At 46.7% G+C, this 19450-nt stretch overlaps 1 protein-coding gene across 6 annotated transcripts in view; it reads right to left on the minus strand.

Annotated features, from left to right (window-relative positions):
• Positions 1–18739, minus strand: part of NCAM1 (neural cell adhesion molecule 1) — an 87117-nt gene extending 68378 nt beyond the window's left edge. For 3 of the 6 annotated variants that reach the window (XM_063178607.1, XM_063178609.1, XM_063178608.1), the window contains exon 1: positions 18642–18731. In XM_063178607.1, the coding sequence (XP_063034677.1) occupies positions 18642–18696 (55 nt within the window). In that variant the 5' untranslated portion in view covers positions 18697–18731. Of the gene's footprint in view, positions 1–18641 lie in introns of all 6 variants that reach the window. The other 3 variants (XM_063178611.1, XM_063178606.1, XM_063178610.1) reach the window with 3 other exon arrangements.
• Between the last annotated feature and the right edge of the window lie 711 nt (positions 18740–19450).

The following is a 19450-nucleotide window of genomic DNA, read 5'->3' on the forward strand; positions in this document are numbered from 1 at the left end:
TGAATTGGCACCAGGGTTTGGAGGGGATTTTCTGCTCCTGCAGCAGGAACCTGCCCTGGGTCAGGCAGGAGCTGCTGGTTTCATGGGGCATCGCTGTGCTGGCATCTCATTTTCTGCCTCTTCCAAGCAGCACAGGGAGAAATTTGGGGTGGAATTCAGAGATAAGGGGTGCTGCTGTGGTGGGGAACAGAAAGGCAGAGCTGCAGAGACTGAAATGAGCTCTGAGAGGGTGAAAATATCTGAGTGTTCATTTCAGCCTCTGTATCTCACTATAAATGGGATGGGTAGATCCAAGTCACTATAAATGAGATAACAGATCCAAGTCACTATAAATGGGATGGGTAGATCCAAGTCACTATAAATGAGATAACAGATCCAAGTCACTGTAAATGGGATGATCCAAGTCACTATAAATGGGATGGGTAGATCCAAGTCACTATAAATGAGATAACAGATCTAAGTCACTATAAATGGGATGGACAGATCCAAGTCACTATAAATGGGATGGGTAGATCCAAGTCACTATAAATGAGATAACAGATCCAAGTCACTATAAATGGGATGGGTAGATCCAAGTCACTATAAATGAGATAACAGATCCAAGTCACTATAAATGGGATGGACAGATCCAAGTCACTGTAAATGGGACGGACAGATCCAAGTCACTGTAAATGGGATGATAGATCCAAGTCACTATAAATGGGATGACAGATCCAAGTCACTGTAAATGGGATGACAGATCCAAGTCACTGTAAATGGGACGGACAGATCCAAGTCACTGTAAATGGGATGATAGATCCAAGTCACTGTAAATGGGATGATAGATCCAAGTCACTGTAAATGGGATGACAGATCCAAGTCACTGTAAATGGGATGGGTAGATCCAAGTGGTTGATGTACAAAATGGGAATGCACTGGTGATGCATGGATGGGAGATTCCCACTGATCTACAGTCAACGTTCATGCCATCCATGGCTGTTTTTCAGTTAGAAAGGAAAGCCAAACATTCCCAAAGCTGTGAGTGGGAATTCCCAGGCTCCTGCTGGGATTGCCCAGGAGATCCTGGCGCCATCTCCTCTATGGCTCCCTGACACTGCGAGCAGGATTCCCCCTCCAGGAGCTCTCAGGGCCATTGCTTGTACCTGGATATTGAATAAAGCACTCGCACAGCTCGCACAGCAGCCCTGAGCCAGCGGAGCAGCCTGGGCCAGGTGTCCCCAGGGCGTTCAGGGGATTTAGGTTAAGCACCCATCTGGCTGATTCCTTCCACCGCCTCCTGCAGACTTTGTGTTCTGCAGGGAAAAGCTCCAGCCCCAGCCACAAACCCTGGCTGCTGCTCCTGAACAATCCGAGTGCTTCAGGAACCTCTGCAGTGCCTGGTCACACACAGGGCACACACCCAGAGGGCAGTTAATTACCCAAAACTGCAAAATCCCCGTTCCCAAATGCTCTTATCTGCCCTCCCAAAGCCAGAGCCCCTTTCTCATCCTTGCCGGGTGAGAACTCCCTGGTGTGAAACTCACCAAAGGCAAAGCCCCCCCGCAAAACAAAGAAACAAGTTAATTAATTGCCCTCTCGAAGGAAAGCACAAACAAAGGCGGAGTACAACACAAACATGTCAGTGCTGCAAAGGGCACGTTCGCTGCTCGCTGATCTGAGCCCTCTATTCACCTGCCCGCTTCTTAATTAGATCTTTTAGCCTTAACATCTCCTCTTTCTTCGCCACCACACAGAGAGGTTTATTCTACGCTTCTGCTCGCTTCTTAATTAGATGTTTTTACCCTTAGCATCTCTTCCTTCACCATCAAACAGAGGGGTTTGTTCTACACTACAAAATGCAAATGTGGGATGAGAACCGAGCAGAACTCGCAGAGCTCCCTGCACTTCTCAGCTTTATTTTATTCCCATTTCTTCCATCCCTCTGCCACGTTCAGAGTGGATGTCTCTCTTATCCGTGCTGACAGCAGGAGTGGGAACACCACACAAGTTCCCTTCCACCACCAAGGAATGACTTCACTGTTGTTTTCCTAAGCATGCACAAAAACCAAGGGGGGAAGGACATATGCAAAGCCTGCTCCCAGAATCCTTTCCCTTGCAAATTCACAGGCAGAGCGGTTTCCATCTGTTTGCCAAGAATGTCAGATAATAAATTACTATTCCACCTTCTGTGCTGGAAAACAGAGCAGCAAAGGGAGCCTGGAGTCCCCAGCCAGCCCTGCCTGATTCTCCCAGCAGCACAAACCCCACAGTCCTGCCCTGCTCCACTCAATCCCCCCTCTCTGGGCCAATTTACTCTTCCCCTTAACTACACTTTGCTCTGGATTAAGCTGGATTTTCCCCTCTTCAATGAGGACAATTTTCACCTTCACCCTCATTTATTTATATTGAATATATTAGGATGAATTTAGTTATATTATAATTATTTATAATATAATTATATACTAGGATAATATATTTGAGGATAAACCAGACCTGTGAAATCCAAGGTACAGAAGACACCTGGTCCCCACCCACCCCTGGGACAGCCAGGCTGTTCCCAGGCACTGCACATGATCAATTTATTAATAATCATTTATCCAGGAACATCAAAGCTTCAGTACGCAGCAAACAAGAGACAAACGTTGTGAAAAAGAAGAAAAAAGAAAAAGGCAGTGGGAAAAAGTCAGGGAATAATGGAATTAGGAATTAATAATGTATAAAGCCCAGAATGAAATGGAATAGATATAAATCACAGAGTTAGGAAACAATGGCATTAGGAATTAATTCAAAACCAGGACACATCACCCAATGCTTCCCCACCAAGGGTAAAATTCATAGATTTATGTAAAAAATCATGGTGGCAAAAGGAAAAAAAAAAGAAATATTTAGAAAAAGCCAACCCTGCCAATGTCACAGGGACTGCAGTGAGCTGAGAACCATCACTAATTCTGAACTGGGGCCAAATAACAACTGAACCTGAGAGGAGGGGAGGGAAAAGCACCAGGAAACCCCAAAGCAGACAGGGAATATCAGCACATCAGCCCAGCTCTGTGGCACTGAAACCACAAAACTGCACAAAACTGGATTTCAGTGCCTCCCTGCAGTGCTGCGGTGTCCTGGCTGCTCAGCCCTGCAGCTTCTGGGGAGGGGAAACACAAAATTCCCCAGGGAAACACACAAAAACCCCACACACAGCCCCAAAACCTGCAGCTGGAGCAGGCAGCAGCACCCACAAAACGCTGAATTCTGGAGAGTCACTGCTGGATTTATCCTGAGAGGCTTCGTCCCTCCCAGCACAGGCCAGGCACAGAACAGATCTTTGCAATGGAAATGGGATGCTGATCTCTTTGAAAACCATTTAATTGCAAATCTCCTGGAAGGAAGGCAAGGAACGGGCAGGGTTTAGTTTGGAGAGGGAGGGAGAGCTGCACACTCCCTGCACAACAACTCTGGTGAGGCACCAGCTCCAAACACCCACGAGTGATGGAGTCAAACAGGGCCAACCTGCAGCACTGCTCAGCTGCCAGGAAAAGGAGATTACAGCAGGAAAACCAGGTGGAACCAAGCCCAACCCCAGGTTTATCCTCATGGAGTGTCCTAAATGCTGAGCAGAGCAGCTCCTGCTCCATGTGGGATGCCCCAAGGGCAGCACAGGGGATGAAGGGAGAAGATAGAAGATGTTATTACAGATTGCTGGGGTAACTCTGCTCTTCCTACCTGGGCAGCAGCACACACAACCATTTAATTCCAAATCCTTTGGAAGGAAGGCAAGGAACAGGCAGGGTTTAGTTTGGAGAAGGAGGGAGAGCTGCACACTCCCTGCACAACAACTCTGGTGAGGCACCAGCTCCAAACACCCACGAGTGATGGAGTCAAACAGGGCCAACCTGCAGCACTGCTCAGCTGCCAGGAAAAGGAGATTACAGCAGGAAAACCAGGTGGAACCAAGCCCAACCCCAGATTTATCCTCATGGAGTGTCCTAAATGCTGAGCAGAACAGCTCCTGCTCCATGTGGGATGTGGGTGGGCAGCACAGGGGATGCAGGGAGAGGACAGGAGAGATGGAATTACAGATTCTCTGCCCTTCCACCCTAGGCAGCACACACAGAAGGTCCCGGGGAGAATCTGGCCACCAGATTTACCAAAAGAACTCTCACAGCCATTTCTGACCCTGGAATAATTACTTATTTCCTCCCACTTAGTGCCCTCAGCACTAACACACTGAAATCACTTTGGTGTCACCCAGAACTGCCACTGTGTGACTTTAACCCACCAGGAACATTATTTCCTTATCAGAAAGGGAAGAATTTCTATTTATCCTGGATTCTGTCATAGTTTGAGACAAAATTATGGCAAACCCAGCTGCCTGCACCAACACTGACCCAGCTTCTTCCTTCCACACACAGAGGATAAGAAAAACCAGGTGTTTGTTTAGAGATGTCTTCCCAGTGTTAAATATTACAAGATACACTCACTCCATCCAAAACTCCTCATCAGAAGCAGGAGGTCATGAAGGAAACCATCAATGCACCCAGCAGACAAACAGATAAATACTGAGCATCCTCATCACCTCCTTTATGGCTCCTCTTCAAAACATAAAAGTCTCCCACTGCATTTGATGGTTTTTTATCAACAGCACAACAAATCAGTGCCATCTAGTGGAGTCCAAAATGTTAACCTGGACCACAGCTTCCAAATCTCACCTGTCTGGAATTCACAGCCCCTCAAAGAGCCTTCCCTGCGGTGCAGGCAGCTGATCCACCCTGCTCAGCTCCCCTCACCTTCCACAAAGCTGCAGGACCAACACCTGGGGCCCAAAACACCTCCAGCATTAGTAGAAACTCACCTTTGGAGCCCCTGAATGTGCAGCCAGCAGCTCTGCAGTCACACAAAACATGGGCCAAAAATCAACAGAAATGTTCAGTGTAGGGGAAGAAATCCTGCACTGATTTATAGGGATTTTCCAGCAGTTCAGAATGAATAATGCATGAGGGTGTTTAACACGGTGCTACCACCACATTTCATTAAGAGAACCCCAATTAGCACTGTGGGATTCTGTGTTTCTCTGGTTCAGCCCCTCCACAAGATCATTTCACTGCTTTAGGAAAGTCACATTTGTCCAAACAGAACAGGAGCAGAAGCTCCATCAAAATCCCTTCCCTAAAACTCCAGGTTTTAGGTAAGCACAAATGTGATTATTTCCCTTTCCACTGGTACAAAACCATTGCTGGGGTGTGGGATTTCAAGCCCTAATGCAGGGTTCACACACCATCATTAACAAAAACCCCAAACCATGAGCAATGAGTGAATTCACTGGCAACAGAATTCACCAACAAGACGTGGTGAACCAGAAGCTGCAAGATCCCACCCCAGAGTTACAAACCCATTCCTGTCCCAATGTCCAAGCAGAGAATCACACACCTGTCTGCAACAAAAATCACCTTTTTGTCCATGACAAAAATCACCTCTTCCTTCCCAAACGCTGCTCCCCCTTTAGCAACCCCCAGGAATTTCACAATAATCCCCAACCCTGGCTCCCACTTAGCTCCCACGTGGGAATCTTCTGAAATTGCCATCAAACATGGAAATGCAGATACTCTGGAAGGCTCTGACGCAATGCCAGGCAGGGATATTTTTAGTTCTAATCCATTTAAAGTGCTAAATTCCAAGGGAATCAGCAGCATTGCTTTCACTCACCACTCCAGCTGAATTCCTCTGCTCCCACCACGCTGCTGCAATCTCCAAGGAAAATGAGATAAGAGAACCCTTCACCTGATAAGAAAATACCTTTATCTTTTGTTTCTTTAATGCTTGGAGGTGCTTCTGCATGTGCCACTAAATAATAAATCACACTCCATAAATCTCCTGGACACAGAGGACACTGCAGGAACCATCAATAATGCAGGGCCCGAAGCAGGAGTGGGGGATTTCTATTTTTATTTCCCGGCTGGTTTGGATGGACCAATTTAGGCTGATAAAAAGCAGCTCCTGGGAATGCACAGAAGCTTTGGGACAGGGCACTGATCACCCTCCAGACCTGCCAGAGTGCCTGCAGCTACAAACCAGAGCCTGAAATCCAGGGCTGAACACAGCAAAAATGGTCCTGAAATTCAGGGATGAACACAAGAAAAATGGTCCTGGAATTCAGGGCTGAACACAAGAAAAATGGTCCTGAAATTCAGGGACGAACACAAGAAAAATGGTCCTGAAATCCAGGGATGAACACAACAAAAATGGTCCTGAAATTCAAGGCTAAAATCAACAAAAATGGTCCTGAAATCCAGGGATGAACACAAGAAAAATGGTCCTGAAATTCAGGGATGAACACAAGAAAAATGGTCCTGGAATTCAGGGCTAAAATCAACAAAAATGGTCCTGAAATTCAGGGATGAACACAAGAAAAATGGTCCTGAAATTCAGGGCTGAACACAACAAAAATGGTCCTGGAATTCAGGGATGAACACAACAAAAATGGTCCTGAAATTCAGGGCTGAACACAACAAAAATGGTCCACAATGGCTTTGTGCTTTCATTTAAATCCAGATCCAGTCTCATGAAGCAAGAATTCTTCATATAAAAATGGCTTCTTTTCACCAAAATAATCAGGATTTCAAAACTTGGGATCTCATCTGCACGTTCTGGAACATTCTGCCATTTTTGGGGGATTAACAGGTAAAATGTAACTAAAACAGAGACAGGTTATCAGAAACTGCAGCACATCCAGTAAAAAGCAAAAAAAGCTTTAAGGTATTATTTTCACTTTAAATAATGCAATCCCACAAGCTTGGGCATAAACCATTTATTTCTACAATTGTTTTATCAGCAAACACCAAGCACTGCCATTGATAAAAGCAGAAATTCCTGAAGTGTGTTTGCCCAGAACACAAAAAAACCCACAGCAAACGCACTCCAGGGACTGCTCCAAGGGCACCTTTTCACTTTGAATATTCAAGAAAATAATGGGAAAAGCTGCTCCAGAAACTGTGTGGGTTTAAAAAAGAGTGTTTAAAAAAAAAGAAAAAAAAAAAAAAAAAAAGAGATTTTAAAAAAAATCAAAGGGTTTGAAGTGCAGCTTTCTCCTGGAAAAGAGACTGAGTGAAAAATACCTCAGGGCTGGGTTTGCTCAGTGCTTTGCTGATGGTGTTGAGGTTTTTGTTCTTGCAACAGAACCCAAGTGTGGGACACACAAAACGCTGACAGATTGGTTCAAACCCTCCCAGAGCTGAGAGCACCCAGCAAGGAAAAAAGCAGAGTTTACATCAATTTTTGTATTTTCCCTCCCCACTAACACGGCATTAATGAGAGTAGGTCACATTAATTGCAGTGTCAGCAGCAAGGCAGGGCCTGGGTGGAATAAAAAATCACATTTTCTCTTTCAATGAAAAGCCTGTTTTTTCACCAGGTATAAGAAAGAGCAGCATAAGTTGTTTATTTAAAAAGAAATGGTTGTTAAGGAGATTTACATTGATTTTTACTTAATTAGGCACTTGGAATTTTCATAGGGATCCATCAGAACCTGTGAGCAGGTGAGAAAAATTCCTCAATTCCTCCCTGGGACTGGATAAAAGCAGGATTTACCTCCTGGTGCCTGATACTGTGCAAAACCAAACTGCACACCACAAAAACTTCACCTTTTTGTCAGGAATTAAAGCATTCTACAACAGAAACACCCAATGCTAGGCAAAAATAACTTTTACTCTATATAAAGTATTTATAACTAAATAAATTTTTATTTCCTAGTGTTTATATTGAATAACTTTTACTCTAAACAGAAATATTTCACAGTATTTCCTGCTCTGGAGCTAACAGCCATGCCAGCCTGCAGTGGGAAATTAAAATTACAAACAATCACTGCAGCACTAAGTTATTTTTGTCCATGAAGCACAAACTACTCCAAGTTTGCTTGTATTTCATGAAATATTCATTTTACAGAGAAATGGAGAAAAATCAGAGAGCAAAATAGCCAAAGCCCAAATAAAACCCAATGGCAAAGCCAGACGTGAATCAATATAAATTAAATCTCTGATCTGCAGCTCTTCTTACAGAAAAAAATATTTTAAAAAAATTAAATTTTATTCCCTTCATGTGTTCCAGCTTCCCCTCTTCATTCCCAACAAACCCCAGCCAGGAGGGAGCAGGGAATAAAAGGAATAAAAGGAATAAATGGAATAAATGCTGCGAGCCTTGGCAGAGATCACGGGGAGATTAAAGTGCAGCAGGATTTGGTTGTGTGCAGTAATTCCTGTGTCTGCTCCACGCTGCACTGGGGGATTATCTGCTGCAAACACAACTGCAGCACTCCCCAGCTCTGCTCTTTTCCCTCCTGCAGCTCTCAAGAATTATTCAAGTTCCTCGGCCAAGCAGCTGTTGGTTGTTTTTGGCTAAAATGCCAAAAGTGTCCTCCTATCACTGCTAACACAGTGAAAAATGCAAAATTAAATCCTCCAATGTTATAATTAGCCAATAATGATGGAGCATTTTGATCCCTGGACTGCATGGGATCTGTGATGCACGTTAACAAATTTGAAAGAAGTTTTATTTTGGTTATTTTGGGGATTTCAGAGCACACCCAGGTGGGCTCTGAGCGCTTCATCAGAGCAGAGCCACAGCCTGCACACCATTAATCTGAATGATATAAAAAATGATATAAAAACCACATTTATGCAGCTCTCAGTAAAGGGAAATGCCAGCCCTGCTTGTACTCAGTATTTCCTGCTGCACTGCACCTCCAAACACTGCAAGTGAAACAGGCTTTAAATGGGATTATCAGGGAAATAAATGGGAATTGGCTGGCAGGGATGGTCTGGGGGGGTTCCTTCTGACTGCAATGACACAGGCAGAAAATCCACCCAATGCTACCCCAAAACATCCACACATAAACCCAACATCTCTCACTCAAATACAGCAAAAATGAACAAAAATGCTCTCCCCATCTTGCTGCCTTAAAGCATCACCAAATTACACAAAAATCCCTCGTGCTCCCTACAAAAATACCCAGAAAATACAATTTTGTGTACAGAGAACAACAACATTGGCTGGCAGGGATGGTCTGGGGGTTTCCTTGTGACTGCAGTGACACAGGCAGAAAATCCACCCATTCCTACCCCAAAACATCCACACAAAAACCCAACAATTCCCACTCAAATACAGTAAAAATGGACACTGAGCAGAAAAATGCTCCCCATGTTACCAAATTACCCAAAAATCCCTTGTGTTCCCTACAAAAAATACCCAGAAATTACCATTTTGTGCACAGAAAACAACAACAACCACACCAAAAGCTCCACTCCAGCGATTCATTTCCACAAAGACCTTAAATCCAACCTGAGCCCAGGCTGAACATCATCCCCAAGGCTTTCTCAGCTCTCTGTTTGGAATTGCTGCTTTCCATGAGTTCACTGCAGAAATCCACACCAACAGGGAACCCTGCCAGTGTTCTCACAGAACAAAATAATCAGGTGTAAGAAATGTGCCCAAGAGTTGATAAAAGGAGGAAAAGCAGCAGCAAAGAGACACCAAGGACTCGGCAAACAGCTCAATAATATTGATTAACCACAAAGCCAGGATGACAGCGTTGGATTTGGGGAGCGCAGTGACAGGCTCACTGCTTGTCTGAAATGCAGATTTTTCCTCCCAACAAAAGGTTTTCTTCAGCACAACCAGGATCAGTTCTCACCTCTCTTCACAACATGAGATGGTGGCAATTCACAAGCACAGTCTGCAGCCCAATTCTCGAGTCACTGTACAAAATTCCTGTACTAGAACATCTGTATGTACATCTGTATCCATCCAGACATAGATATATATTTTATCTGCCCATTTTCTCCTTCAGAGTACCAACATCACCCACTGAAACATCTCTACTGCTCACTGAAGTCCATGTTTCAGTATCCATGAAACAAGGACTTCAATATCTACCATGTTTTTTTGAGATTTGTACAAAGAAAAGGAGCCCAAATCTCCCCTTTTCTGGATTTTTTCACAGACACAGCTCATTAGCACCTCACCTCACACTGCCCCAGAGCAGCTGAAGTTACAAAAAAACCACATCACCAGAGGAATGCTGTGTTAGTCCCTGTTATTCCCAAACCCACACAATCTGGGATTTCCATAACCTTTACCTGGGAGAAATCCTGTTATTCCCAAACTCACACAACCTGGGATTTCCATAACATTCACCTGGGAGAAATCCTGTTATTCCCAAACTCACAAATCTGTCATTTCCCCACCCTTTACCTGGGAGAAATCCTGTTATTCCCAAACTCACACAATCTGAGATTTCCATAATCTTTATCTGGGACAAATCCTGTTATTCCCAAGCTCACACAATCTGAATTTCCCCACTCTTAATGTGGGAAATCCTGTTATTTCCAAACTCACAAATCTGTCATTTCCCCACCCTTTACCTAGGACAAATCCTGTTATTCCCAAACTCACACAATCTGAATTTCCCCACTCTTAATGTGGGAAATCCTGTTATGCCCAAACTCACACAATCTGAGATTTCCGTAACATTTACCTGGGAGAAATCCTGTTATTCCAAAGCTCACAAATCTGCCATTTTCCCAACCTTTACCTGGAAGAAATCCTGCTATTCCCAAACCCACACAATCTGAGATTTCCATAACATTTACCTGGGAGAAATCCTGTTATTCCCAAACTCATTTGCCTCAGCCTTTTCCTGGGAGAAATCCTGTTATTCCAAACTCACACAACTGAAATTTCCCCACCTTTACCTGGAAGAAATCCTGTTATTCCCAAACTCAAAAATCTGACATTTCCCCAACTTTTACCCCCTCCAAGTTTCCCAACACAATCAAGACCTCGAGCTTGGCCTGCTGAGGTCCCAAAAGGCAAAACCCACAGGATTTAATTTTACCAGTATTTAATTTTTGTCCAGTATTTAATTTTACCCCCCAGCTGCCCGAGGAGCCAGGCAGAGCTGGGGGTGAATATTTGAGTGTTTTGTGCCCATTTGGCAGGGCACAGCTCCGGGGCACTCGGGGCTGTCCTTCCCCAGCCACTGCCCGGCTCTGCTGCTCTCAGCCCCTCCACTTGAATGGAATAAAAACCCTTTTGAGCACCACAATCCCAGAGCCTGCACAATGCACATCGGAGCTCCTTTGAGAGGCTGATTAACATGCAAGGACAGCCTGGGCTCTGAGGAACCACCACGAGCATCCCCAGCCCGAGCTGCCCTCAATCCCTGCTGTGTTCATTTCAAATTAACGCCGCAGATTAGAGCCCACTCTGCCAATATTGTGCCACCACCTCCAATCTGGCTGCTCCTATTTTACATTATGAAATAATGCCAAAGATCAGAGCCCAGTTTGCCGATTTTGTGCCAACACCACCAATCTGGTTGTTCCTATTTTAAATTGTGCAATAATTCCATGCATTAGAGCCCAGTTTACCAATATTGTGCCACCACCTCCAATCTGGCTGCTCCTATTTTAGATTATGAAATAATGCCACAGATCAGAGCCCAGTTTGCCAGTTTTGTGCCAACACCTCCAAACTGGTTGTTCCTATTTTAATTTTTGCAATAGTGCCATCATCAGAGCCCAGTTTGCCAACATTGTGCCAACACCACCAAACTGGTTTTTCCTATTTTAAAATATGCAAAAATGCCACAGATCAGAGCCCAGCTTGCCAATATTGTGCCAACACCACCAAACTAGCTGCTCCTATTTGAAAATATGTAATAATGCCATTATTGGAGCTCAGTTTGCCAACATTGTGCCAACACCACCAATCTGGTTGTTCCTATTTTAAAATCTGCAGTAATGCCACAATCAGAGCCCAGTTTGCCAATTCTGTGCCAACACCACCAATCTGGCAGCTCCTTCTTTGTTTTTATTCCAACCCAGCCCTGAATATCCCACATAAGAAGGTGCTGGGAAAAAAATGGGATTTCAGTTTTTGAATGTTTATTGCACATCAGTCTTCACTGTAAAAAGAACTGCACTTTGTAAATAAATTTTTAGGGGTTTTTCTCCATAAAACAAGGACAATTACAATCCTACAGTTTGATTTCAGGGACAATTAACTAAATTCTGCAGGAATATATTGCAGTTGTAGTAACATTTAAAGTATTTTTTATACAGTTGCTTTTGGGACAAGAGATATTAAACATCTGGGAAAGCCCATTCAAATATGGAGATGACGATTTTCTATTTCCATTGTCTAAAATCTTCATCACTTTATTTCATCATTATCACCTGCTCAATTCCACAGCTCAGCCAGGGCTCTCCTCTGGAAAGGACCTTGAATTTCACTGATTCTGGCCAAACTCTGCCCAAAACATGGCCTGGATGTTACCTGGCTCATTTCTTCCTCTAACCCTTCATTTCATACAAATCCCCATTTCTGTACACAGATTTTCCCACTCATGTCTTTGCAGTCACATTTCAAGTTAATCAGTGTGGTAAATTACAATTAACCATAAACCAGCAACAAACAATTAACATTCTTGTTCCTCCTAAAGATTCAAGGGTGAGAAACGTCATGAACATAAACGAAGAAGGAAAAGTGAATTAAATATTCAACTAAGCTTCTATTAGAACTGTTTTTAGAAGAGTAGAGGTAAGAAAATCACAGAATAATTGGGAGGGACATCTTGAGGTTATCCAGTGCAGGAGGGGAAGGCAGGAGGTCACCAGGGGTTTGGCCAGGTCTGTTCTGAAGCTCCATGGATGGAGAAGCCACAATCTCTCCACTCAAACTGGTCCAGGATTCATCCAACAAAAAAATTAAAAATTTGAAAAATAAAAAAAAATAATTTAAAAAAAGGGATTTTGGTGTGTTTTCATATATGCAGAGAGGATTTGCTGTGCTGTATTCCAGTTTGCTCTGTTGCTGGGAGATGCTGGCTGTCTTCACTCCTTCCCAGCAGGGATTTATGCACATCCACATCCCCTGGAGCCTTCTCTCAGCCTCTTCTCACACCAAGATGCTCCTCCAGTGCCTCTGCAGTAAATCCACTGGTTGTGCTCCACAATTGGACCCCACACTCCAAACGTGGCCTCAGCAGTCAGGAGCAGGTGGATTTTCAGAGAATTAACCCAACTTGCCTGATTTTAACAACAAATTGTGGAAAGCACCTACCCTGATTTACCCAATGGCTGTACCAGTCTGAAAAACTCAGCTAGAAAGGAAACATAAATATTTCTGCTCAAGGCATGATGAGATTGACAATTCTGCAACAATTCAAGCAGTCAAGAGTTTCTTTAAATGGGTTTTGTCCTGTCCAGTGATGCCCTGGTGAAGTGATGGACATTTGTTTTAACTCAAAATAAATCATTTCTGCTTCTCATTTTAAGAAATTGACCATTTCAATGGATTTCCCAAATATTTTTCCACATTATTCTTCCCAGGTTGTACTGAACCAGCCAACTCCCATTTTCCCAACTCCCCCTGCATCTGTCCTGTCACAAGATCTGGATGGAAACAGAGGATGGATCAGCCCTGACACAGATCCCATTACTGCCTGCAGCCCCAAATGGATTTCCTTGCATCAGAGGTGGGACATGGCCCTGCCTGGGCCACAACAACAGGAAAGGCTGTGGGATCAGGGGCTCTGTCCCCTCTCTGACCTGGATTTAATCCTGAATTCCCCTGGGACCTTTGGTGCCTCCATCCCTGGGCAGGGCAGGAGCACTGAACCCACCCTGAGCCATTCCAGAGCAAACACAGATTCCTGAAAATCCCCCCCATTTCCCACCCCAGCTCTGTTTCTGCAGAGCCAAGCGCAGACACTCATCTCCAGGCACAAGCACAATTTTCATCCTGTTCTCGCTCTGTGATTTCTGCTGCAAGCACCAGCTCTCCATCCCAATTATTATTCACGTTGGAGAACTGAGATAACTCCTCCTGCTCTTAAGCACAGCTCTCTGTGACTCTACCCCACAGCTGCTGCTGCTGCTTCTTCAGAGGAATCTTAAAGCAATTTGCACTTGCTGTGCAGGATAAACCTCCCATTGTGTGCTGTTCCCCCAAAATCAGCTTTTCCGGCAGCTGGGCTGAGGCTGCTGATGCCCCACATTTGTCCCAGGCAGAACTGAGCTGAAGCACCTCCAGTACACAAATTCTTGGGTCAGAAGGCAAAGATGTAACAGGGTCCAAAAAATGCTCTGGGGAAGTTTTCAGGTGGTTTTGGGTATTTTAAAAGATGTCAGCAACTCCCTTAGTGGGGGAGTCCTTGGGGGGGCTCAGTTATTCCCATTCCTCCCTTGGGGGCCCAGTAATTCCCATTCTCCCAGTTCATCAACAACAAGGAAAACACAATTCTGTTTCCTTGTCATTTTCAAAGTCCCGTATTTACAAGTGAGTGGCATCGCTTGTTTCGCATCACATTTCACATCCGTGGGAAAGGACAGAATTGGGAAATAAACAAAGAAATCAATGCCCTCGTTACAGAGCGCCTGGAAAACTCTGCCCTGGTAGCATCAGATCCTGGAACAGCCCAAGGTGTTGTGGCACAAGGTCTGGAAAAGCCCCCCAAAGCCATGAGTGCAAGCTGTGAGCAGTCCCCACCCTGCCCAGTAATGAATTCCTTGGACACCTCAGGGATGGGGAATCCAAAGCTCCCAGGGCAGCCCTGCCCAGGTTTAACCCTTCCCATGAGGAAACTCCTCCTGAAATTGCTTTTAGGACCTTTAGGATCATCAAGTGTCACTGTCAACCCTGCAGCAGCACCGTGTTCAGCACCAAACCCTGCCCCAAGTGCCATTTCTGGGCACTTCCAGGGATGGGGACTCCATCCTGTGTGTGTCATTTACCCTGGGAAGGTCTGGAATCTGCATCACCAACCCTATGGAGAGGGATTATCTGCTTTACCATCAATACGGTGAAAAGCACTGGATTTAAAGCCATACATTTATTTAATCTCAATTTTATCCTTGATTTTGATCCGTTTCCCTCAATTCCACGCGCACTGCACACCCAAACCCCCACGCAAACCTCCCTGCAGAGGCTGCCCGAGCCAGTCCCAGGGGCAGGCAGGAGCAGGAGCTGCCATTTGGCTCCGGGTCACTTCAAAAGGCATCGTTGCTAATGAGCAGCTGCATTTCCCCACCAGGAACCCAGAAGGGCCCTGCTGCCAAGCCCTGCTCATTTCCATCCCCGTGCACAGCCAGCCCTTTGCTCCATGCTAATGTGTTTTCCTAAACAAAAGGAGCCACAGCCAGCCCAGAGCTGACCTTCACATTTGCTCCTGTGATTTGGATGCCTCAAAGTCTATTTGCCTGGTGGCTCTTTTTTTTTTTTTTTTTCTTTTTTTTAAAAAATCACATTAATTCCTTAAAAAAACATGCGCAAAGGAACCCATCCAGGAGCTGCTGGGAGCCGTAGTTCCCTGCCAGACACACCCTCAGCCCAGTTATTCCCATTCTCCCCGTTTATAAACAGCAAGGAAAACACAATTCTGTTTCCTTGTCGTTTTCAAAGTGAGGGTTTACGAGAGAGTGGCTTTGCTCGTTTCACATCCGTGGGAAAGGAGAGAATTGGGAAATAAACAAAGAAATCAACACCCTCTCTATATATATATGTATATATACACAGAGCACCTGGAAAACACTGCCCTGGGAGCATCAGATCCTCGACGCTTTCTCAGAATCCCCTGCATAAAAGCCACCGCACAATTCCAGGGGAAACAGCTCCTCCCAGGCTGCCTGCAGAGGCATTTGGGCAGGTTCATAATGCCCATCTCACGCTGAACACACTGCAAAGACGATGCTTCCAAAACCACGCCAGAAACCCACCCCAGACCGCCAGAAATGTGCCTTTTTTCTATCACCAGGTGTGTAAAACAACGAGGAAAACCGCAGGGTGGCCTCTGAAATGAGGAAATAAACTGGGCTTTGTCTCCTCCCCGAGCTGTCCCTCTGCTCCTCGCAGACTGATGGCAGCAGATGCAGGATCCCCTCCTCCTCCTCCTCCTCCTCCTCCTCCCCCAGCAATTGGTTCTGCTTCCCTGGCAGCCCGTGCAGGAAAGCCATGGCATCGCCCTCCCACCCCAAACAAACGGGAAAACCATCAAAACCCCCCCTGGCATTGTGTACCCAGCGCCTGCACCCAGGCACAGCAGTTATCCTTAAAATACATTTCTGGAGGCCAGCCAGGAGAAGTGAAGGCACTTTCAGCCTGGAGAGCAGCCACAATGTTTAACACTTCAAAACCGGGTGGTTGTGGAGTTACTCATTTGAGATGTCCTTAAAAAAACCTCTGACAAAACACACACACTAAAAACTCCCTCCCCAAAAAAATACCAAACCCAGCCCAAGAGCCAATTGGGGAATTTTCAAGTTCATGTGTCAAGGGGATAAAGTTGGTACCAAATCCTCTCTATTCTTTAGGAAATAACAGTTCTCAGGATGCACATGAAAGGAGAGGAGCCATCTGCTCTGTCTATAAATCAGCTTCTGCATTATCAGGGAATGTTTTAATTTTACAGCAGACTAAATAAAATAAATCATCACTACCAGAGGCCACGGGGGTACACATGAAATGTGGAATTATCCTAAAAGCCATAAAAACATGGTTTGGTTGTGAGCCCACCCCACAACTGTGCTCACACAACAGTTTCCTCAGGGATTCCTCACTGATGAATATCTCCCTCTTGCCTCCTCTTACATTTAAGCTTAAGGTTTCTTTACCAGCACAATCAGAAAATTAATAGAAATAAATAAAACACCCTCTTGCACTGACATCTCCACAGCTTTCAAAGCAAAATCCCTTCTCCCCCATGACAGAGTGGGGGAAAAAAGCAGGAACACAAGCAGAGCATCCTTTAGGGTGGAAAGCAGAGCTGGATGTGCTTGGTGCTGCTTTCACCATAAACACTGCTGCTGCTTTGTTCTAGCTTTTTAATATTTTATTTGGTTTTTGTGTTCTCCATTTTGTGCTGATTTAACAGATCCAGCTGTGCAGCTCCCTAGGCAGCCTCCATATTCATAATTATTATTATTGGATAAACATGTATTCGAGTGGGGCAACAGCTGATATGCAGATAATTTTTCTTTTGCTTACTCCCATTTATTTCCCCTGAGGGGAAAAAAAAATAAAAAAGAACTAAAAAAAAAAAACCACCCCGAAGCGAGGCGCTTTATTGTGGGCTCCCCCAGCTGAGAGAGGCGGCGGGGCTGTGTCGGGCATGTGCAGCCCCGGGGACGCGAGGGTGTGGCCGGGCAGGATGCGGAGCTGGGCAGGGCAGGAGCGGCTGCAACGGGAGCGCGACCCCCGCGCCACGCACAGACCCCTCACAAACCCCTCACAAACGCTCTCGGGTTTTGTTTTAATTCAACAGAGCCCAAACGGAGAGCCGGGCAGGGCTCGGGGCGGGTGCTGATGTTAAACAGGTGGCTCGGGTCTGGCAGCAGCCCTGGGGACGCTGGTGGCACTGTCACCGCGACAGACACTGTCACCAGTGCCACCGCGACCGCCGCTGTCACCGCCAGCTCAGACAGAGCCCCAGCGGCGGTAATTGCTTAAGGAGATAAAAATCCCCAGCGCGGGGAGGAGGCAGGGACGGAACGCGGCAAGGACAGACACACCGACAGCTCCGGGGAGCGCGGGGACACGGACACGGCAGCGGGGAAATCCCGGAGCGCAGCCTGGCGCGGGGACAGCTGCGAGCGGGCGATGGCACCGCCAGCCCGGGATGCTCCAGGGACGGGGGACAAGGGCTGGGGAGCACGGGACAGCAGGGACACAGAGCAAACACCGGCGGAGCGCAGCGCGGCTCGGGAGCGCTCCCCGGGGAGCGCCGGCACGGACAGCGCCGGGGAGGAGGGACGGACGGACGGACGGACGGATGGATAGATGGATGGCTAGCATAGAGATGCGGCTCGGAGCGGGGATGGAGCACACGGGGATGCGGCTCGGAGCGGCGATGGATGGATAGCACGGGAATGCAGCTCGGAACAGGGATGGATGGATGGATGGATAGCACGGGGATGCAGCTCGGAGCAGGGATGCAGCTCGGAGCAGGGATGGAGCACACAGGGCTGCAGCTCGGAGCAGGGATGGATGGATGGATGGCACAAGGATGCAGCTCGGAGCAGGGATGCTGGCTGGGGCGGGGCCGGCGCAGGTGTGGCCGCTCCATCCCGCCGCTCCCAGCCCACCTGCCGCTCCCGGAGCTGGGCGGGGGCGACCCGGGCGGTGACCGGCGGCTGCCGAGCGGCCACGGCGGGGCCACCGCACCACGGCTCGCGCCCGGGGCCGCTCCACAACGGCAGCGCCCGCGCCCCTCCTTTTTCTCTTTTTCTTTTTTTTTTTTTTTTTTTTTTTCTTTCCTCTCCCTCTCCTCCTTCTCCTGTTATTATTGCAGCCGCTCCACGGCCATCGCATCCCTGGCTGCGCCCCTGGCCGCGTCCGTGCCCCGGCGGGCGGCGGAGGGCGGCGGCCGCGGGAGCATCCCCGAGCCCGCCGCGACCCCGCACGCAGCATCCCCTCCGCGCCCATTGTCTGCGCCCCCCGCGCAGCGAGCCCGGCCCCGGGGGAGCCCAGCCCAGCGCAGCCCAGCCCGGCTCGGCACCCTCCTCCTCCTCCTCCTCCTCCTGCTCCTGCTGCCGTCTCGCCACCCCGCGGCCCCGCCGAGCCCCCGCGGCGCGGGGTCCGCCCGAGCCCATTGTTCGCGGCGCGCCCCCGGCCCGCCGTACCTGCGGCCCGCAGCAGGACGAAGGCGCAGGGCAGCACGGCGAGCGGCAGCAGCATCGCACCGGCGGGAGGGAGCGGCGGGCCGGGGCTGCGGGCGCGGGGAGGGCGCGGGAGCCGAGCCCGGCGTGGCCGCTCCGCTCAGCGCTGCGCCCGCCGCGTCCCGGCGCCGCCTGACGGCGCTGACTGACGGACCGCAGCGCCCCGATCCCTGCGCGCCGCCGCACGCAGATCCGTCCGCCGGGGGAAATAGTGCCGCGCTGCTGCGCGCCGGGGGGGGTGAAAGGGCTTTGTCTGGGGAGTGAGGGAGCAGAGGAATAGGGAAAGAGTTATTGTTCATTGCTATCGTGTTGTGGTTTATTATCGTAGCATCGTTACTAATTATTATTATATTATATATTTATTTCAAATTAATATAATATAATATAATATAATATAATATAATATAATATAATATAATATAATATAATATAATATAATATAATATAATATAATATAATACAATACAATACAATACAATACAATACAATACAATATAATATAATATAATATAATATAATATAATATAACATTGCATTGCATTATATTACATTATATTACATTGCATTGCATTGAGTTATATTATATTATAATTAATTATCATAGCATCATTATTAGTCTTATCAAATAATATTATAGCATTAGAACATAAATTATTCTAATGTGTACGTAATAGATATGCAAATATGTGCATATGATATGTATTATGTGCTATAGAAAGTAGATAGTTAATATTTATGCAAAAAAATTATTATTATATTATCATATATTAGAA

Source organism: Melospiza melodia, chromosome 29 (genome assembly GCF_035770615.1).
Source record: "Melospiza melodia melodia isolate bMelMel2 chromosome 29, bMelMel2.pri, whole genome shotgun sequence".
Lineage (NCBI taxonomy): Eukaryota > Metazoa > Chordata > Aves > Passeriformes > Passerellidae > Melospiza > Melospiza melodia.